General features: G+C 43.7%; 1 protein-coding gene across 1 annotated transcript; it reads left to right on the top strand.

Annotated features, from left to right (window-relative positions):
- lhfpl2b (LHFPL tetraspan subfamily member 2b) lies at positions 1-22285 on the top strand. Its single transcript, XM_048189240.1, has 3 exons — positions 1-294; positions 3583-4187; positions 21580-22285. Exons 2-3 carry the CDS (start codon positions 3779-3781, stop codon positions 21834-21836), a joined length of 666 nt encoding a protein of 221 aa, XP_048045197.1. The 5' UTR covers positions 1-294; positions 3583-3778; the 3' UTR covers positions 21837-22285.
- The last annotated feature ends 1096 nt before the right edge of the window (positions 22286-23381 follow it).

The raw sequence follows: 23381 nt of genomic DNA, 5'->3' as shown, positions 1-23381 counted from the left end.
ACTTCCCGAGGGGCTTCAGTAAAGTAGGCGGTGAAGAAACAATGGGAAAGCAGCTGAAGTGGGCAAGCACTAACATTAATTTGAGACTATAGCACCGAACTTAGACCCGTGAACTCTAAACAATAGTATGTCGTATGATTTTCCATGTTTTCCGGAGGTCTGATTGTGAAGCTGAATGTTTCTGCTGTGGCTCTTCCCTTCTGGCTCGTGTCGTGTAGCGTCAGAACAGAGGAGACCCACATCAGGAAGTTGAACACTAATCAGCGAACAGCCCGTTAATTCACTACTGTTAAGGTAAGAGGGATACAATTATTTTATATTTGCCTTTCGGAGTGCATGTTATCGTTCTTAATTCAGTTGTGTCGAATCTAGGTTTTGACATCGTCGAAAGTCACGCTGAACAAAAGAGATCATTACTCTAGCTGTGGTGGGATGATAAATCTTACTAAAGCATTTCAGAGAAACAGAACAAGCGAAGAGAGATGTGATCCAGAGGAATTTACTGCCTCGCATAGTCTCTGAAATGAAAATAAAACTGCTTTCTGAGTTTGTGCTTTTAGCCAAACTTTGGCAAGCAGATTGTGAGTGTGTTCAGACTGTTTCGAGGTATGAGAAAAAGTTATTCTCGACAATAACACGAGAAACCGGTAGACTGCTTAAGATTTCAAGGTTAAAGTAAGTTATTATCAAAGCTGGCTTGATGTGCTACTAACCAAACAGTGCAGTGGACCTAATATGGTTTCCTGAACATGACACTTTGATTATACCATGTTTTGGGATATGTACCCAAGAAACAGTTTTGGGAGTAAATATTTCACTAACCAAAAAGTACCATGAGATTATTGTCATTTTTGGGTATGGTAACATGACAATACCGTTGTTTTTGGACATGTAGGCTAATATTAGTTTTGATGTACCTTGGTGTACCATAATGTATATGCACCATGATACCACCAATTAATGTAGCCTATAATCACTGTATTATGGTAATTCTACAATAAAAATATGAGAATCTGCCAATGAAAACACCATATTGATAAAGTAGAGAATAGCCAGTAATATTGTACATATATGATAGGATGAGGATTCTTGAGGATGAATACATTGAAGGAGTCTTGTCAGCTTTCAAACTGTTTTGGAGGCAGCATTTGGTCCATAAATAACCATTTGAAACTCTATTGAGCCATTGAAAGTCTGTCACAGTTTCTAGGGACTTGGTTCCATCTTCATTCAGAGGTAGAGAACCTCTTCATCCCTTTTCAGGACCATGTTAATTCCCCAGCAGGAGTGCCTTTGCGTCCACATCTCACAGCAACAGGCTCTGACATTCTTCAGGCCCCTTAAGAATCCATGGCACTTTCCTATTTGGTTTGCTGCCTCCTTTTTTGGGGAAATCATGTGGTGTGATTAAATTAAGCGTGAGCTCATTCTTTGTGTTTCTTAGATCTGAAACATTCTTGTCATTCAGGTAAACAGTTTATCAAGGTTGGGCAGCTCACGATGCAGCTTAATAATTAAGCAATCATTCTTGAGGACTGAAAGGAAAAGTTTATTGGTAAAAAAACCAAAAAGCTGTATACAGAAGACGTACTATATGTGTATACTTATTTGGAGATTACCTGGGACAATAAGCTTTGACATGGTGTTGTTATTGACTGCCATTTCAATTTTAACTGATAAAACAGTGCTTGATAGCAAGTGAAAAGACTCTAACCTGACATAATCATTCATTCAATAAATTCATATATCACCTGCTTTCACAGTACTGTCATTGAAGGTACTATGGAAACCCTTATCTGTCAACATGTACTCAGCCGCAGTTTACTTATACTAGGAATTTTAAGTCTGAAATGTCAAGCCTATCTTGTGTTTAGATTAGGATTTCATTAAGAAGTAGAATTTGTTCTTTCAAATTCTTTATTTTACCACCATATATGCCTGTACAAACAGGCATTTGCTACTTACACAATCTTGTGATATCACAGTAAGGACCTGTCATAACACAGACCTAGGTGAAAGTTTCATATAGCTTGCAGCAATGTCCTGTGATTTGTGAAATGACTCAAACTTTTCATTTTATGAATATCTTTGTCAACTAATATTAAATATTTCAGATATATATTCTCTCCAACTGTCATTTTTACTTGACCTAAACTGGCTTGTTTATGAAAAAATAGCAATACTAACAGTCTGTGACCAAGACAGGTTTTTACTTGACAAGTTTATGACTTTGATAAGGAGTGTTTAGGAAACCTTTCATGACCAACACAATGTCATGGCTATTTGCTACTTTTACATTTAGTGAATTGGTGGCTAATTCATATGAAATTGTGAGATTAATTCTAAAAAACAAAAGTAAAATTTTTAGAGAAAGTAAGAATGAAGGTTCACCCCCAAACCCATTTATACAAAATTGGCAGACATTACACATATCATGTGTAAATACTGCCATATATTAGTTTTCAATTAGATTTATAAAAAACTATGAAATCAACTTATTACTATTAAAAAAAAAAAATCACAATAACATTTTTCGTATAGGTCACTATCAATAATTATCAAACTAGGGGCCAGATTTACTAGCAGCTTGCGCAAACCCACTTTTGGTGTTAAAAAGCTACTGTCAGGATTTACTAAAGACACGCAGTGAAAAATTAGTGCTGAAAAGGCATGGACACAGTTATTTTTGCAGCTGACCTTATTGCATATGCATTTGTAGGAGTTTCCCTTTCAATTTATGGGAGGAGAGTATTTAAATGAATCATGCAAGATGATTTACTAAGGTTTGCGCTAGTCAATTTACTGGTATTTGTGCCATTATTTACCACCCAAAAAAGCATGTCTTAAACTCAGCCAACTCTGCACTGAACTATGCATTCGATCTAAGCTTGCGCAACATAAGTGGTAGCACTTATCAGATACGCAAATTGTATTGACACCAGTGCAACGGTCTGCAACACGTATGTGCAACATATTTGCATGTGCATAAACATTTTTTCAAACTTTTATTATAATTTTATCAAGGAAAATTATATCACAATAATTAGTTGTTGTTTTATCGTCCAGCCCTAATCAAGCAGCGTTTCTCAGAAATTGCTTACTACATCTTTGTGTTGTTTATGGCTCCAACATGTCTCCCACCTCACAGTTTCACTCCTAAACTTCTCCCTTGCAGAATGGAGATTATTTTTGCTTTAAACAAATCATACACTTTAAAAGAATAATTGTTCATGAGTCATATAGCATGACAGTATGCTTTTTTAAATCACTGCAGTTTAAAAACAAAAAACAAACACCCAGCATGTTGGGTCGAACATTTCACCTAACCCATCTGGGTCAAAACAACCCAGTTCTGGGTCGCCAAAATGGCCCAATTTATAGTTTTTAACCAAGAGTTTTTTAGAATGTGCCATGTGTGCATGATTTTACAGAGAGCTTTATATATTCAAAAACCTGATCCGAATCAAATTGGCTTGTTTGTGGTACAGAGGTCAGTGTGCTGATTCAGAGCTCTTGAGCAATCTAGATTTATGGTCTTGATTTATAACTTTCTAAACAAATGTTCCTTTTTTCTCTTCATAGATTTGTTATCCAGTCAGTACATGGATACTTTCCTGATGGTTCAAGAGCTCAGGAGTTGTTCAGTGATGCTGTTTGAAGAGATATAGGGCTGATTCATCTGTGATGATAACACCAATGGACCTTCACTGACGTGCTGCTTGACCTCAACAGAGAAGAAAGCATTTCCTCTCAACTGCCGGCATCAAGGTTCTGCAGAATGTGTCACGTCATAGTCACATGCCGCTCTATGTTATGGACCTTGATGAGCATCGTGGTGGCATTTGCTGAGCTGGTGGCATTTATGAGTGCTGAGTGGCTGGTGGGATATCCAGATGGTTCTGAATTCAACTTCACCATCACTGCTTCACACCGCAGCGACCAGCGCACCCTGGGTATTTATAACCGCTGCATCAAGGTGGCACAGCAGAAGGTGCTCCAGTGTGGGCCCTACGCAACAGACTTTATGGAAATAGCCAGCGGTTTCTGGCAGGCAACTGTTATATTTCTAGTCATCGGAATCTTTCTCCTGTCTGTAGTGGGCATCCTTTCGGTTTTCAGCATGTGCTTCCAGAGTATCTTGAAGAAGAGCATATTCAATGTGTGTGGCCTACTTCAGGGAATAGCAGGTAAGATGGGAAAGTATACTGAAGCACTGCTTTCTTAGATTCTTGGCAGACTTTTGTGGTGGCAGTTGGTGGTCATCTTTAGCTTTGATCCACAATCAACAAAACACATAAAATTAGGGAGTATATTTAAGTGAGACACTCAAGTTACCCCCAGAATGCTCTGAACTCACAGATTCAAGGGTTTGACATTCCTCTGGTGACCTCAAAGGCCATGCTATCTAATTATGAGCTTCAGCACTCTCATCATCCTATTATAGAAAAGACAGTCTAAATATTACAGCATTGGAAATGTTACTTCAATGTCTCTCTGGTGTCTCCAATGTTTATAGAACCTTGTCAAGTCCTATTTGTGATTTAAAACAGAACTTGATCTCCAGCATACAGAGGTACAATGTTTGAAAATCTCAAACCTTTAAACATAAGTGTATCTTTCTCTTACTTTCCTGATGGTGGTGCACCAAGGACTGGATTCATGAAAGTCTTCTTAAGAAAAAAAAAATTTAAAGGATAACTGCATAAGTTCATAAGAAGTTTATTCAAAGTGTTTTACATAGAAAAGGAATTAAAATAGTCATAAAATAACAATAAAATCAGAGAATAAACTGATTAAATAAAAGTGGAGTGCCCCTTACCCCTTAATGAGGTGGAGTTATCACCAATTGTCTGCCTTTGATGGCAGCTTGGCTTCTGCGTGATGAAACTGCAAAATATACTCCAGAATGTCCATAAACTGGTCCAATCCAGTCAGGGTCACAGTTTTATTTTCAGGGTTGTTCCTGGTGCATCCCTGACCAACAACCCTATTTCTGTTTTGTCTTATTTAACTAAAGGCTAAATATTATTATATTCTTGTCTACCTGAAACACTAAGCTCAGGGTTCCCCTTTCTGAAATGAAAGAGATAGAGAGTCAATTGCGCAATTTTAGACTAGCACTTACTAGTGTCTAGTATCTATTCACTCTCAGAGGTGGTTAACCTTAAGTGCGACGCGCACCTCACCCCTTTTTAACCATTCATTGGGTTTTTATGTTATATTCTTAAAACAGCTTATTAAACCACATTACTTTGGGTTTAAATGATCTTTATTAAATTTAAAACACCGCCACAATTTGTCAAGTTTTTATGTTTTAAACTGTACAGGGGTAGGTAATATTATGCACTGTCCTCTTCTCACCTCTTTACAGAGAGTGTGAACTTATTGCATTACCAGCATGGCCCCAATGGCACCCAGTAGATCAGCCAACTCCAGGCTGGTGCCTTTCACACACGTCTATGTTTGCCTATCACTCCGTTTCTCTCAACCTCCTTCACCCATATAGCCCTAACCAGCAAAAAATAAATAAAATCGGCCTACCTTGTTTGTTGTTTTGCCAGGGATGTTACCGAAGAATGATTGCCAGTGCACTCTCCACCATTAACTGTAGGGGAATTTACAGTTAAAGACCCAGTGACCAGATATAATAAATGAAGAGTAAGAAAATTTTATTGAAGAATAGTTTGCAGTTTCATCAGCAGAAGTCAGCTTTAACACTCCCTAGTATCCCACACTCATGTCTGAGTGCTTGCGTAAACTAAACTCACTGTCTCACTTCCCAATTTTCTCAACTTCTTCTTAAGAATCATTTAAAAAAAGAATAAGATGACGGGCGTCTGATTGTATGCTAGCCTACATATATGAGTCTGCCTTATCTTACAACAAATTCATTTGTGAAATTTCAATGCTTTAATGACATTATCTAGAATTTATTTGCTGGTAACCATTTGGTTACCTTGTAATTTGACATATAAGAAAAAAAACCTACATAACAACAACAACAATAATAAAAATAATGGATTATCAAAAAAAAAAAAACGTAGGGTGGGGACTTGATTCTAGCCATTGCTTGTTTACTTGATTTTGAGATATGGGATTTGCATGCTAAAATGAATGCACTCTTACAGTCAGTTGTGGAGGGGTGAGTTTAAGCTGACTAACTGACGTCTGGCATTTGTCACTAGAGGGATGTCTGATGACATTCTAATTAAAGAATGTGAGACAATATGATATTAAAAAAAAAATGTAAAAATGAAACATGCATGGATGAATTGTTCATAACATGAATTTAGAAAAAAAAGATAGGATGAATTTTCATTTCATGATGGCTTGAATGCTTTGTGAATCCTGCCCCAGGAAACCAACCTTCTTTGATACCACTTCTCAAACCAGCTCAAAGGAACGGAGCTGTAATGTTGACTGTGGCAGGGCACTCTGAGTCAAAATACCAGGGACTAACAGATCAGTCATGATAATGCACCTCACTTACAGTCATGTCTGGAAACACTAGAACAACAAAGTATTGCGGTACAATAAAAATATTGTGGTTCATTTTATAGAAGACCAAGACCAACAACAGGCACAGGCGAATTACATAGCTCTTGTATAATTTAATTGAAAGATTTACGACACAGTGATTGAGTAATTTGTGAATAGTGAGAGCATGACTTCAGCATGACTTCAGAGACAGGATCTCACTTGCCTATTTAGAGTAAGAACACGGAATAAAATAGAGGGATCACAGTGACTGGCTCTGTTTGGTATGAAGATTAGATCAGCAAGAGTTCTTGCCTTGCCTTTTAAACAGTACTTACAACAATTAAATCCCAGATTTTAAGGCAAATATCTATTTAAAGCATAATCAAATCACATAGCTTATTAGAGGCACAAAATGACATTGAATTGAAATTGTGACTCATGGCTTACCCTTAGTTATTACGGGGAAAACTTTCATGTTTTAAAGATATTTTTTTCTGATGATGTTATCACACAGTTCAAAAGGGCTACAGGGTTGTTGTCAGGAAAACAAGGATAAATATCAGCTTCTAGTTCCCATTCAGTCAGTCACGTTCGACGTTACGTCGATACTGACGTAATGGGGTCTCGCTAGGGAGCCCAATCACCTCCAAGGATACAAAACAAGCCAATGGGAATTGGCCTGTGAGATTTACATGCCGGGCCCCTCCCCCGGCATCCAGGTATAAATAGGGCCGGCATACTCACCTTCATTCATACTTTTGCTTCGGAGCCGATCGGCTGATCATCCTTCACCTCCTCAAAGAGTGAATTTCTGAACTAAGAGAGCAAACAGCAATTTTAATTGCTAAGGACTCGGTCCTGAAAACAGCAATTTTAATTGCTTTTACTGTCTGTTCTCTGGTGGCTGCTCGTATCTCTCCAGCTGGTTGGGAAGGCACGCTCAGCGGTGGGTGTGACGGTGCGCTGCCCACAGGACGGTGCTGCACTCATCCCTGTGTGCTTCGGTTGGTGAGGTATTCTAAAAGAGCAAGCACGGGCGATCAGCGTCTTTTTCAAGATGTCTTTTCGTCCGTGTGTTTCTGGATGCGGACGTTTCCTGACTTCCTCTGACGGCCACGATCACTGTCTCACGTGTTTGGGGAAACCCCACGCTGAGGCAGCGCTCGTGGATGGTACATGCCCTCATTGCGAGAGCATGTCCATGTTGGCATTGAGATCGCGACTCTCTTTCTTTAACACAGAAATGAGAGTCCCCTCTGTTACTATCCCAGTGCCAGCGGCTGTAGCGGCCGCTGGCCAGGTTAGTACTCTGGGAGATCTGAGGGTTACAGTGGGAGCTACTTTGTCGGGTCCGTCCCCACAAACCTCCCACTCCTCTGCAATGCCATGTGCCGTCGAGCTGCCGGCTGCTGCCGCGGGGCCCTCCTCGGGGGTGCCTCGTGTCACTTTCGGCGCTCCGGAGGAGGATCAGATGTCGCTCGCTGCATCGGGGAGTGGGTTTGCTGGTTCAGAGGAAGACGAAGACTTCGAGCTTCCACCCTCAGGGGCGGTCGCTCAGTCTGAGGCGGACTCTGAATTGGCGGCCATGCTTGCCCGGGCCGCCGCAGGCATCGGTCTCGTGTGGAACCCTCCACCGTGTCCCGAGCGCTCGCGGTTGGATGATTGGTTTCTGGGCTCGGGGCGCGGTTCTCAGCCGCGTCCCGCCCCAGTGCCTTTCTCCAGAAGACGTGGATGGCCCCTCACACGGCCAGAAACCGTTCTTCTGCCTCCTCCGCTCTCACTACCCTCGATGGTGGGGCTGCCAAGGGGTACGCGGAGGTCCCGCAGGTGGAACGTGCGATTGCGGTGCACTTGTGCCCGCAGTCCGCGGCCACCTGGCGGAACCGTCCGCGTCTCCCGTCCAAGGCGGGTAAGACCACGGCCGCTCTCGCGGCCAAGGCTTACTCAGCTGCTGGACAGGCAGCCTCCGCCCTGCACGCCATGGCCATCTTGCAGGTCCATCAGGCGAAAGCTCTTAAGGAGCTGCACGAGGGTAGTGCTGATCCAGGGTTGCTGCTAGAGCTACGCACGGCGACCGACCTCGCCCTCCGGGCGACGAAGGTCACGGCGCGCGCCCTGGGTCAAACGATGTCCACCCTGGTGGTCCAGGAACGACATCTTTGGTTGGACCTGGCTGAGATGAGGGAGGTCGACAAAGCTCGCTTTCTTGACGCCCCCATCCTCCAGGCCGGCCTCTTCGGCGACACTGTTGAGGACTTCGCTCAGCAGTTCTCGGCAGTGCAAAGGCAGACAGAGGCCATAAAACACATCCTGCCCCGGCGTGATGATGCCACCAATCCGCCACGGGCTGCGCCTCCGTCTGCTCCTCGCCGAGGGCGTCCTCCTGCGGCTAAGGCTTCCGGGAGATCGGACTCGTCCCTTCCTTCCCGAGCTTCCCGCAGGAAGACCACGCCCCCCGCCCAGACCGCCAAGCCTTCTTCTAAGAAGAAGAAAGGCAAGAAGCGGCCCTGAGACGGGAGACCCGGTGGTTTTGGAGACTGCTCTGTGGGAGACAGTGACCGCACCGCTCCTTCCCCCGGGAGAGGGCCCGGGGGAGAATCCTGTGTTCTGTTCCGCCGCTGGCCCCAGTGCCAGCGGTACCCACATTTTCACAAGAGCAATTTCCAAAACCTCTGGGTCATATAAGAAGGTCTGCGCTGGGGGTGAGCGAGCTTTCGCTCCCTCTCTCTCAGCCACTCCTTTCTTCGCCAGGGGCAGGGTCTTGGCGCCCCGGGAACGCACTGCCTTCCCACGCCACCCTGCCCACTCGGAGCCATGTGAGTGGCCCTCACTCACAGCCTCGACTTCGGGACGCACTGCCTCCCGAGTTGGGCCGCAGTGCTCCATGCTGCCCCCCCGTGGGTACTTCGGTTGTTCGGATGGTTCCACTTGTACGGAGCTTGGGGGCGTGGCTACGCCTTCCCAACCCGTCCTGTTGGCTCATTCGGACAATCAGACTCGGCTACGCGATTCAGTTCGCCAGGCGTCCCCCCAGGTTCAGCGGCGTTCTGTTCACCTCAGTGACAGGTCCCAACGCCTCTGTCCTGCGGGCGGAAATTGCGGTTCTTTTGGCGAAGGACGCAATAGAGCCTGTCCCTCCAGCCGAGATGAAGTCTGGGTTTTACAGCCCTTACTTCATAGTACCCAAGAAAAGTGGGGGGTTACGGCCAATCCTGGACTTGCGCGTCTTGAATCGGGCCCTTCACAGGCTCCCGTTCAAGATGCTCACGGTGAAACGCATTCTCACGTGTGTTCACACCCAGGATTGGTTTGCAGCTATCGACCTGAAGGACGCGTACTTTCATGTCTCGATCCTTCCTCGACACAGACCGTTCCTACGGTTTGCGTTCGAGGGGCGGGCATATCAGTACAAGGTCCTACCCTTCGGGCACCTCAGCCAGTTGGGGCTTCGGGTCAACTGGGAGAAGAGCAAGCTCTGCCCCGTGCAGAGCATCTCTTTTCTCGGTGTGGAGCTGGACTCGGTCAACATGACAGCACGTCTCACTAACGAGCGTGCACAGTCGGTGCTGAACTGCCTGAATTCGTTCTCGCGAAAGACAGCGGTCCCACTGAAACAATTTCAGAGGCTCCTGGGGCATATGGCATCCGCAGCCGCGGTCACGCCGCTCGGATTGCTTCATATGAGACCGCTTCAGCACTGGCTTCACGACCGAGTCCCGAGGTGGGCATGGCGCCGTGGCTCACTCCGTGTGATCATCACACCAGAGTGTCGCCGCACATTCAGCCCGTGGTCGGACCTTGCTTTCCTACGGGCCGGGGTGCCCCTAGTACAAGTGTCCAGGCATGTTGTGGTCACAACAGATGCCTCCACCACCGGCTGGGGTGCCATATGCAGTGGTCAGTCGGCGTCGGGTTCCTGGACAGGACCCCAGCGCCACTGGCACATCAACTGCCTCGAGTTGCTAGCAGTACTCCTTGCTCTGCGCCGGTTTCGACCGTTGCTGCACGGCAAGCATGTACTGGTCCGGACGGACAACACATCGACGGTAGCGTATGTCAACCACCAAGGTGGTTTGCGCTCCCGTCGCATGTCGCAACTCGCCCGCCATCTCCTCCTGTGGAGTCAGCGCCGACTCAGGTCACTGCACGCCTCCTACATCCCGGGCGAGCTCAATCGTGCGGCCGACGCGCTCTCACGACAGCTCACGCTCCCGGGGGAATGGAGACTCCACCCCCAGGTGGTCCAGCTGTTATGGAGCCGGTTCGGGGAGGCACAGGTGGACCTGTCCGCTTCTCGGGAATCCGCCCATTGCCAGTTGTTCTATTCGCTGACCGAGGGGACCCTCGGCACGGATGCACTGGCACACAGCTGGCCCCGGGGCCTACGCAAGTATGCGTTTCCCCCAGTGAGCCTCCTTGCGCAGACACTGTGCAAGGTCAGGGAGGACGAGGAGCAGGTCTTGCTAGTTGCGCCGTACTGGCTCAACCGGACCTGGTTCCCGGAACTCATGCTCCTCGCGACAGCCCATCCCTGGCGCATCCCCCTGAGGAAGGACCTCCTCTCTCAGGGGCAGGGCACCATATGGCACCCGCGGCCCGATCTGTGGAACCTCCACGTGTGGTTCCTGGACGGGACGCGGCAGACTTGAGTGGCCTACCGTCCGCGGTAGTCGACACCATCACTTCGGCCAGAGCCCCCTCTACGAGGCGCGCCTATGCCATGAAGTGGAGTCTGTTCGTTGAGTGGTGTTCCTCCCGCCGGGAGGACCCCCGGAAATGCCCGGTCGGTGTTGTGCTTTCCTTCCTTTAAGAGGGTCTGGAACGGAGGCTGTCCCCTTCCACCCTGAAGGTCTATGTGGCCGCCATCGCAGCGCATCACGATGTGCTTGATGGCAAGTCACTAGGAAAGCACGACCTGGTCATCAGGTTCCTCAGAGGCGCCAGGAGGTTAAATCCCCCTAGGCCTCGCCTCATTCCCTCCTGGGATCTCTCCATCGCCCTCTCGGGCCTTCGGGGAGCTCCCTTCGAGCCCCTCGAGTCAGCTGAGCTGAAACATCTGTCTCTTAAGACAGTGCTCCTGACCGCGCTCGCCTCCTTCAAGAGGGTTGGGGACCTGCAAGCATTTTTGGTCAGCGATTCGTGCCTGGAATTCGGGCCGGCCTACTCTCACGTGATCTTGAGACCCCGGCCTGGATATGTGCCCAAGGTTCCCACCACTCCCTTCAGGGGCCAGGTGGTGAACCTGCAAGCACTGCCCCCGGAGGAGGCAGACCCAGCCCTTGCGTTGCTGTGTCCCGTTCGTGCCCTGCGCGTTTACGTGGACCGCACGCAGAGCTTCAGAAGCTCTGAGCAGCTCTTTGTCTGTTTTGGAGGTCAGCAGAAGGGAAAGGCTGTCTCCAAACAGAGGTTGGCCCACTGGATAGTGGATGCCGTCGCCTTGGCGTACCACTCCCAAGGCGAGCCGTGCCCCCTCGGGTTGCGAGCTCACTCCACTCGGGGTGTTGCTTCTTCCTGGGCGTTGGCGCACGGTGCCTCTGTTGCAGACATCTGCAGAGCTGCAGGCTGGGCGACACCGAATACATTCGCGAGGTATTATAACCTCCGAGTGGAACCGGTGTCCACCCGTGTGCTTTCTACTCGTAGATAGCCATGGGTGTTCGCTTGCTGTGCCATTTCCCTCGGGAGAGGGAATGCGAGCACTTTTCCCGCTCCTCAGTTCAGTTCCCCGTAACGGCGAACCCTGTGGAGTTCCTCCTGCATCCTGCGGCGGCCAGACGTGGCGGAGGCGTCCGGCGCTAGGTCCAGTACTCGTGTGTATGCCCGGTTGGTCTGCCCTTGTACTGGGCTAGATGCCCATATGCTGTGATTCCCCTCGGGTAATCCCATATGTGTTGGTCCACGGTAAGGTTTCCCTGACGGTAAACCCGTGTCTTTCCCTGGGCGGCTTCGCTTTGCCCCGTCTCTGATTGCTAGTCGTTCCTCCCGGAAGGTAGGACCTACATCAGAGATCTTCCATATGCGTTACTGTTCTCTGACCAGTCCATATGTGTCTTCCACACGTTACCTCCCTTCGGGCAGGGTGTGGTCTCCGTAGCCTTCCCCTCCTCGGGGAACGCTTTCCTGGCGTTTTTGTCGTTGCTGAAAAACGAGGGATTGAGTTCCGAAGCACTCTTCCCCGTGGGGTAGGAACAGCAGCTTCGACTTCTCCACGGTAACGCCCTGTCCTCTCCATCCCACCGGTATGGAAGACATTCCTGGGCTTGCTCTGGGCGCTGGAGGGTTGCGAGTACGGGCCGCATTTGCATTTGGCACGCCTCAGCCTGCCAGCACCTGCCTCCCTAACACTCGTAACGTGGTTTAGTTGCTATGGCGTTTTCCACGGGACCCCATTACGTCAGTATCGACGTAACGTCGAACGTGACTGACTGAATGGGAACGTCTAGGTTACTAGTGTAACCCCCGTTCCCAGAAGGAGGGAACGGAGACGTTACGTTCCCCTGCCATAGCTTTGAGCCACCGCTGAGCGGCCAGATACCTGTCTCGGCTCCTCAACAAAAATATGAATGAAGGTGAGTATGCCGGCCCTATTTATACCTGGATGCCGGGGGAGGGGCCCGGCATGTAAATCTCACAGGCCAATTCCCATTGGCTTGTTTTGTATCCTTGGAGGTGATTGGGCTCCCTAGCGAGACCCCATTACGTCAGTATCGACGTAACGTCTCCGTTCCCTCCTTCTGGGAACGGGGGTTACACTAGTAACCTAGACGTTTTGAATGAGCATGTCTCTGAGGAAAGAGCATCTTTAAAGAGAAAAATGTGGATAGCATTCATTTTTCAAATATATTAATATGAAAATATATTAAAATGAAATATATTAAAACGAATTGGTAAAGTGGGTGTAACAGTTCAAATTACTCACGGTTCGGGATGTATCATGGTTTTAGGGTCATGGTTTTGGTACGGTTTGGTATGTGCTATGTTTAGGGAAAAAGGACTTCTGATTCTTAAAATAAAGAAAATAAAACAAATAATTAAAATACTACATACTTTTCAGGTAGTTCAAATGTAAAATAACATTAATCTTAGTTAAACATACAATCTTCGCTGTATAAATTAATGATTAATCCTTATTAAAGTTACAAAAGTTATTCAGTCAATAGCAGTGAGTGATTCCTTTTGTTGTTTGAAAAACATTAAAATCACAGACAGCAGCAGGAATATTAGGCTGCTGTCACTTTAAGACATAATGCACAGATACAGTTGACTGATACTGTACACATCCATTGTCTTTTTCAGCTGTTTATGTTCACTTAAGACATAACCTACTATTTTTGCTAGGATACTCACCAAGACAGGCATGTTGACATAACTTTTATGTGAATTTGTCCGTTCAAGCACAATTAGACTTGAAAGCGAACTCAATTGAGTATTCACTTGCTGTCTGCGGCTTTCCGTGTGTACGCTTCAGATATGTGAGCACAAAACTTCTCAAACAATGCGTGCAAATGTTTGGCAGGGCTTAAAAACTCATGCAAACTTTTGTGACCATGCAGCACTGGACCGATCGGGACAGTGACAGCTCAGTCAAATGTTACAAGTGTCTTTCACGGCGACCTGTTCCATCGGGCAGTCATTTATTGTCAAGCACTGTCCAGTGCTTTCGTTATTGTTTTGTACTCGTCAGAATTAACAGTGTTTAAACACAGAAAGCAATGTGTGCTGTTTTGGTTTCACCTGTGCTTGTGCGCTATCAACACCCAGGTGATGACGCGTAAATGACTGGTCATATTAGAGCATACGGTACTCGCATCAAACATAAAGTTTACAAAGAGTTTTTGTTTTGTCCACATTTTTTGACCATCGCTGTTGCAACGTATTGGGAACCCAGAATGTTCCCAGACAGGAGATTTATGATGCAGGCAGCGGCTCTCAGTGGCTTGTCTCATTCACTTGTCATGCTGAACTGCTGAACTGCAACACACCAACACACGAGGAACTGTGATGTCAGCAACACATTTACATTTGATTGGACAGCTACTCTCATGTGAAACGCATGCGGAGTGTATTCATATATATCAGAGGCTTTTCCTCCGAAGAGAGAAGGCAAATATTACAAAATGTGACAGTAAAAGTGTATAAATCACTGTTTTTTTTCTAAATTAGCACTGTCCAACAGCGACATCCGCAGGTAAAGGTACAGCTGGAGTCCTTGTCTCTATTGCCTCTCCTTAGACCATTGAGTTTTAACAGATCCCCTAAAGTAGTGGGTTTAGTGGGGGGTAATTGAGAATGAATGGGGGAAAGTCACGTAAGAGGAGGCAATGCCTCCATCTCGCTATGATTGGTTGTGATTGGTTCACTCGATAAATCCGCCACTTGTTTTTGTGGGTGTTCCATGTTTGAAAATGTTTGCATGTCTGAATTAACAAAATGATTGCATTGATGGGAAGGCTGATTAACCCTTAAATGTATGACTGTTTCGCCAATCATTCTTACATATTCAGGTCTTTATCGACCCAGATATATATCTAACACGGGAGGATCTCTACCTGTCGCGATAATATAAAACTCCTCTGATATTAGAGTAACAATTACAGAAGAATAAAATAAATCATATTTTGTTACCTTTTGGAGCTTGAAAGAGCTCAGTTTGAGCAGATGTTTTATGCCATCACCACTGTCCTCGTCAGAGCTAATTTCCCAGTAAATTCAGCAAATAATAGGCTAGTTTTATGTTTGAGGTCATGAATATGAGCCCATTCGCGATCTCAAACGTATTCTCAAAACTATATAATTTCAACATCTTCAAAATCAATATTTCGATCGCTAACAGCTTCACCAGATCCACCCAGTGACAGTTACAGTCATATTTGATTGCGTTCAGTACTTGCTCTGCAGTAAATCGCTGAGCCATTTCATGTTTCTCTTATTATTTTGTTTTCTGTCTAAATGAGTCGTCACTTCAGCATTGTGTATCGGACATTGCCACCTTGTGGAATAAAGGTGAATTGCACTTATTCCGTCATCTAAGATTCAATTGTTGTGCAAAAAAAATATACGTACATTCATATACACCTCGGGTCGTTTGCGACCCTATACAATTTTTACAAAAAATGAATACAAAAATAGGCATTCTTTTATAATTTTATTATTTTTTTCTTGTTATATTCTTTATAGTGAATTGATTGAGGAATACCAAGAAGGTTGATGTCTAACTTTAAAAAATGAACGAGGAGGAGGGTAGTGAATGACGTCCCGGGTCACTAAAGACCCGAGGTATGCATTTAAGGGTTAAAAAGTAAGTAAACAGCTCAGCCACTTGTCCAGGGGGATGATTTACCATTTTGGGGGCCCTAAGCAAAGTCAGGATTTGAGGCCTTCCCCCATTCCCCAACATTGCATTTTACTTTGAATTGCACAACAGTAATATTGAACAGAATTAAGTGAGACATAAAAAACTTGATTTATCTTACTTTGAACTGCATATAGCTGAGATAAAAAAAAGTATCTACAATTTAGCTCTTGCTCCTTTCAGTTTTAAGATACAGGCCTAGTAAACTTTCTTGGATTCATTAGAAGTCATTTTTAGATGTAATCTATTAACACACTTGGTTTTAGCTTGAGCAAAAGTCTTTTTTAAAAAGTCAAACATTTAGACCAGGCGTTTCCAACCACATTCCTGGAGGCCCCCCAACACTGCATGTTTTCCATGTCTCCTTAATCAAACACACCTGATTCAGATCATCAGCTTATTAGTAGGGACTCCAAGCAGAGATTGGCCGTTTCTCAATATGCGTACTTGTCTGTACTTGTGCTCTCGTGGACTTGTGAAACGTCATCAGTCGCTGTCCAAGTACTGTTCCAATTCAAAGTTCACATCTAGCCAAGTTCAGTTCAAATTCCCGGATGTGTTCTTGATCCGCCCCTTTTATCGAGGATGCATCGAGAGGTAACTTGTGCAGACTTGAGACAGCCAGGTATCCCAGAATGCATCTCGCACTAACCAGCAAGCGTCAATAGTAAAGGAGAAACCCCGCATAATTTAAACATATTACTGTTTTTATGTCATGATATGTAGTTTTAAGAGTTTTTCAGGCGAGAATGTGTTGGTTTAAAGCTCAAATTTGTGTTTTATTGATACAGATTGCGCCTTTCTGACAATTTGATCTGACGTTGTCGGAGTTGTGAGATCCAGGCGATCACCGGACGCTCAGCGCTCATGTACCCAGCCGAGAGCAGCCTTATCTCGGCTTGTCCTTCTGACGTTTGCCGCTGGCTCCGTTTTGGCTGAGGGCAACGTGACGTTTGTTCATAACTTTATATATGGCTATTTAACTTTTGTATCCTACTAAAGCGCTGATTTTGTACGCTTGACTGAATTGTTTGCTTTATTTCTTATTGTATATTCTTACCTTTTATAATGGCTATTATTGATCATTAAAACTGACATAAAACAAAGAGACATGGTTTTGTTTTATGTTATAGCCTATTTCATTTTATTACAGTGAAGTTAATCAGAGTAAGCACAGATAGTACATTTAATATTTTTGAAATATATACGAAAAGAGGCAGGGTTGTTTAATATTTCGTTTTGTTATAAATATATGCACATTGCAGATAATCAATCACTGGTTGCCTGAGACTATTAATATGTTTTTGTTTGTTTTGTTTTTTAAATAAAACGAAAAGAGGCAGAGTGGTGTTTTATAACAAATTTCGTTTTATTGTTGGCTAAAATATACATAAAGAGATAACCGGAGAAGCCAGAGCGAGCTGAGTGACGTTATCAAGAACGCTGCTGTTCCATTTGCAGAATCACCGGACTTGTGTTCTCCCGTCCACGGGAGCTCGTTCTCCTGAGTCGAACTTGCCAAGTCATAACTACCAAGGATGCGAGTCCGAAGTTTGCAAACTTGGTTTTGAGAAACGGCCCTTGTATATTATAGGGAGATGAGAGGGTCTGTATCTCTTACCATTGGAGAAAGCGTAACGGCTAACTTAATCACGTGCTCACCTCTCAGCCTATCGTGTAATGGCAGTGACATCAGTCGCAACATTCCCTAGTCTGCCTTCTCTTAAAAAAATACATTTTTATCAATCTAAAATCTACACATAGATCCCAACGAAAGTATTGTTTAGTCTAAAGATTGCTGAGATTGGCGAACAGGCTGTTGATTCATTAAATGACTAGCCATTTCCCCCCAAAAGCTGTTTAATCAGCATAGTGAAGCATCTCATCCATTGACATCCATTCAAAAAACAGCCTCTGGTCTCCTTCCCTGCTTACGGCCAGAGGCAGAACGTTAGCATTAGCCGTTATGCTTTTTTGGCTAAAGGTTGCAGGCTTGCCTTCCAGTGGCTTTGCTCCAAGACTTGAAATGGGTGTGTCAGACAGGAGAGATACAAAATATGCAGTGTTGGGGGACCTCCAGAAATGTGGATGGGAACCACTGATTTAGATAAACATATTTATATTGCTTTTTGCAAAACATTTTATTACAGTTGAATGAACAAAAATCAGCATTCGAACACTTACACAAGGAACTTACCCATGGTTTTAACAAAAATCAGCAAAAACAACTAGACATATTTCAAACATTGTTAAAGGCAAATAAACAGTCAGTAATAAAATAACAAATAAAGAAATAAGCGTAAAACCGCAAATAAATACAAACAAACAAATTTCAAGAAATCAAATATAGGCTTAATCAAATGTAAAATAACAAAGCAGTTTTCTTTTTTAAAATATAGCCTAGATTAATGCTTATTAAAGTTACAAGTAAAGATCAGTATTTTTACAAGGATATTTTGGCTTAATTTTTTGTGTATCTGTCTGTTCAAGTGCAAGAAGACACACACAAAAAACTTAACTGAATTCATATTCACGCACTAGTCCTACATGAGAGGTGAGTGCATCTTCTTGTGCTTGAATAGTTTGTTCTGAAAAGAAAACGATAGACAACTAAACAAAATAACATTTTGGGCTATTGAAAATTATTATTTTAAATGCATTCATTATGTAAAAAATCATTTGAAATTAATAAATGAAGACTTGTTTCGTCCAGAGTTTTTGAACGAATCGCTATCAAATACATTTTAACACTCACTTGTCACCACCTACTAACATAACAATGTAAAACAATCTTTATTTGAAGCTTCAAATGTCATTTACTCATTTTTGCAACCTACAATGCAACATCAGTGTTTATATCTGGCCAGGATCTGCTAAAAATTGCCAGATGTGCTTCATCTTTGCTAGGTGTTTTTTTCCTTTTTACATGGTTAGTTACCCCACATTATTATGTTTCTTTGGTCTGCACTATTCCCTTCACCTTTATTTGTTGCTTAGTGACTGTTGTGTTGAAGTAAGCCAGAAATGTGCAGGTGCTATATAAAATATTAATCACATTGACTCATAAGTTGAGTATGTACGCTAAATCTGCACAGATTACATAAACATTGCCAGCAAACCGAGTGAACACAATGGCGAAATGGTAATGTTAGTAGCTTTATACAAGTTGCATTTGGAATAAAAAGTATGCTTGATTCGATGGAAATAACAGTAACAATTGTAAATCAAAACAAGTCATCCATGTCAGGCTAATAATTAACAGTCCCAAACTTTACATATTGATATTTATGCCAATTAAATTAAGGTTATCATAACGCTACTTTATGAGATTCTTGCGTTAAGGCAGGGGTAGGCAAGTTCGGTCCTAGAGAGCCACTGTCCTGCAGAGTTTAGCTCCAACCTTAATCAAACACACCTGAACAAGCTAATTAAGTTCTTCAGGTTTACTAAGGCTATAGGCAGGTGAAGGTTTCTTTTCAGGGTTGGAGCTAAACTCTGCAGGACAGCGGCTCTCTAGGACCGAACTTGCCTACCCCTGCGTTAAGGCATGAGGGCAGACTTAGCAGAGTTGACTCGCTTCAGTCGTGCATTCAGTCTTTCCAGGCGCATTGCACGTGTGAAACCAGGAGGAGGGATTTTTGTTGTTGTTGTTGGACAGCTAAGTCAGCGTTATTCTCATGATTTCATTCACCGTGACCCTGTCCAAAGACTGTCCTCTCAGACCTTAAGTAATCTTTAACCAAGGAAAATGTGACAACATTAATTGTAACTGGAACATGAATTTACATTTGATTTATTTAAAAAAAAAAGTGAGTACTTTGCCACACCACTGCACATCACTACATATATATATATATATATTATAAATGCAACAAAATTATAAATGCAACACTTTTGTTTTTGCCACCATTTTTCATGAGCTGAACTCAAAGATCTAAGCCTTTTTCTATGTACACAAAAGGCCTGTTTCTCTCAAATATTGTTCACAAATCTGTCTAAATCTGTGTTAGTGAGCACTTCTCCTTTGCCGAGATAATCCATCCACCTCACAGGTGTGGCATATCAAGATGCTGATTAGACAGCATGATTATTGCACAGGTGTACCTTAGGCTGGCCACAATAAAAGGCCACTCTAAAATGTGCAGTTTTATCACACAGCACAATGCCACAGATGTCGCAAGTTTTGAGGGAGCGTGCAGTTGGCATGCTGACTGCAGGAATGTCTAGCAGAGCTGTTGCCAGTGAATTGAATGTTCATTTCTCTACCATAAGCCGTCTCCAAAGGCGTTTCAGAGAATTTGGCAGTACATCCAACCGGCCTCACAACCGCAGACCACGTGTAACCACACCAGCCCAGGACCTCCACATCCAGTATCTTCACCTCCAAGATCATCTGAGATCAGCCACCAAGTCAGCTGCTGCAACAATCGGTTTGCATAACCAAAGAATTTCTGCACAAACTGTCAGAAACCGTTTTAGGGAAGCTCATCTGCATGCTCGTCATCCTCATCGGGGTCTCGACCTGACTGCAGTTTGTCGTCGTAACCGAATCCCAGTTTTCACTGTACAGGGCAGATGGCAGACAGCGTGTATGGCGTTGTGTGGGTGAGCGGTTTGTTGATGTCAACGTTGTGGATCGAGTGGCCCATGGTGGCGGTGGTGTTATGGTATGGGCAGGCATATGTTATGGACAACGAACATAGGTGCATTTTATTTGAGATACCGTGATGAGATCCTGAGGCCCATTGTTGTGCCATTCATCCACGACCATCACCTCATGTTGCAGCATGATAATGCACGGCCCCATGTTGCAAGGATCTGTACACAATTCCTGAAAACATCCCAGTTCTTGCATGGCCAGCATACTCACCGGACATGTCACCCATTGAGCATGTTTGGGATGTTCTGGATCAACAACCTGATCAACTCTATGCGAAGGAGATGTGTTGCACTACGTGAAGCAAATGGTGGTCACACCAGATACTGACTGGTTTTCGGACCCCCCCAAGCCCCCCCAATACAGTAAAACTGCACATTTTAGAGTGGCCTTTTATTGTGGCCAGCCTAAGGCACACCTGTGCAATAATCATCCTGTCTAATCAGCATCTTGATATGCCACATGTGTGAGTTGGATGGATTATCTCGGCAAAGGAGAAGTGCTCACTAACACAGATTTAGATAGATTTGTGAACAATATTTGAGACAAGTAGGCCTTTTGTGTACATAGAAAAAGTCTTAGATCTTTGAGTTCAGCTCATAAAAAAAGGGGGCAAAAACAAAAGTGTTGCATTTATAATTTTGTTCAGTGTATGTGTGTGTGTGTGTGTGTGTGTATGTGTGTGTGTATACATAAAAAAAAAAAAAACATTGGCAATAAACATAATTAGTTATCATTCTTGATGTGAATGTACTGTTGAAATGATTAAATCTATCCTTCTTTAATATGTGTTTCTGATTAGTATCAGCAAGTTATTGTATTGTTAATTGTTCATTTATGTTTATTAACTTGTCCAACACTGTCCACTTAGCAACGACCCTGAATACCTTAGCAACGGTACAGCACACACCCTACCAACCACCCATAACATCCTAGTATTGTAACATTAGTGGCGAGAACATCACTCCTATTTTCTTTGGATAATGTAAAAGTGTAGGTTGCCATGCCATTGTTAGACATTCATGTTTCTATTTGTTTGTTGGAAGTGGTTGTCCCTGTAATTACAGTATTCCCATTCTCCTCTTTGCAGGTCTATTCCTCATTCTAGGTTTGATGCTCTATCCTGCAGGCTGGGGCTCTAAGAAGGTGGTTGACTACTGTGGTCAGGATGCTTCGCCATACAAAGTGGGCTTGTGTTCTCTGGGCTGGGCCTTCTACACAGCCATAGGAGGCACTGTGCTCACTTTCATCTGTGCCATGTTTTCAGCCCAGGCTGAGATCGCCACCTCCAGCGACAAGGTGCAGGATGAGATTGAAGAGGGACGGAGTCTCATTTGTGTGCTATGAGATGTGTGCACAAACCACTCAAATGAAAGAGAATCATTTGTGTCCCTTGTTTACTGCTTGAAATGACTGTTGCATAAATGGGAATGTAGTTCAGACCTACTGTTGGTTTGATGATCAAAGACTTCACACTTGTATTTGCTTTTGCTTTCTCTTATCTCATCCTATTGCCATTGCAAAATATATGAATTACAGATTATTCCAAGGAAAAATAACTAAACTAAAACTTTTTAAACTAACAATTGCCTTTTTTAAAACATTGTGTTTATAAGCAAATGCATTTTATCAGTATTTTGAATTTTTTTTGTTGCTAAATTTTACATGGACTTTTTTAATACTGGACAGAACAATTGTTTATGGAATGATATACTGAAAATAAGTGTAGTCTCTGTAGTCCTGTATCTGTGATCTCTTTATACTGTAAAATAAAAATTGATTCTTTGTTCAGCCAATCAGAAGGCGTTTGAGGTGCTTTCTGTAGTGCATGATCCTACAACACAGGGCCTCAATCTTCTTTGCGCAATTAAGTCAAAATTGCGAGATATAAACTCAGAATTCTGATTTTTTTTCTCAATTGCGAGTTAATATCACACAATTCTGACTTTAGAAGATGCAATTGTGAGTTTATATCATGCAATTCTGACTTTATAACTCGCAATTGTGAGAAAAAAGTCAGAATTGCGAGATAAAAAGTCGCAATTACCTTTATTTAGTGGCGGAAACAACCTTCCATATAGAACTGAGGTGGCTTTCTGCCTTTCAGTAGTTTTGCATGTTCACATGGGAGCAGTCCATATATGGGAAACCGGAAGCTGTTGTGCTGCGTTCACACACCTTTATAAGGTGAACTTACTGTCAACTGTCAACTGTTTTCATGTGGTTTTTTTTGCTTGGCACCTCAGCTTTTCATCGCTGGAGTGAGCTGAGAACATCAAAAGGTAGGCCTATAAGACGGGGTGTGCTTAAACCAAACAGTTGATGGGCCTCATTGGCATCCATAGTATGGAGGAAAAAAAAGTCAATGAGGCCCATCAACTGTTTGGTTACTCATATTCTTCAAAATATCTTCTTTTGTGTTCAGCAGAAGAAAGAAATCCATACAGGTTTGGAACAACCTGAGGGTGAGTAAATGATGACAGAATTTTCATTTTTGGATGAACTATCCCTTTAACAGCAGTATGAACTGACGATACCTATGGACTTCAGCTGACCTATAGACAATTATTTTACCTGTTGGCGTTTTATTCAGTTTTAATATCTGAAATTTGGTGAAAAGAGGAAGGAAAAAAAACAAACATTTAGTTACCAATCTGCATATGCGATGGACATTGGTTATGCTCATCTTTGACAGCTCCTTTGAAGGCATTTTGAATAAAACAGCTCTATATTTAAAGAATCACATAAAAAAAGACCTTAGCCGGAAAGGATGCAACCTGTTTTATACGGAAATTTGTTACGCATAACCCCCATAATATAAGCCTATTTCTTATTGTTAGTTCATGTTAGCTAATGCATTTACTAAGGTTAACAAATGAGACCTTATTTTAA

This window comes from Megalobrama amblycephala, linkage group LG4 (assembly GCF_018812025.1).
Source record: "Megalobrama amblycephala isolate DHTTF-2021 linkage group LG4, ASM1881202v1, whole genome shotgun sequence".
Lineage (NCBI taxonomy): Eukaryota > Metazoa > Chordata > Actinopteri > Cypriniformes > Xenocyprididae > Megalobrama > Megalobrama amblycephala.
This window is presented reverse-complemented; position numbering and strand designations above follow the sequence as displayed.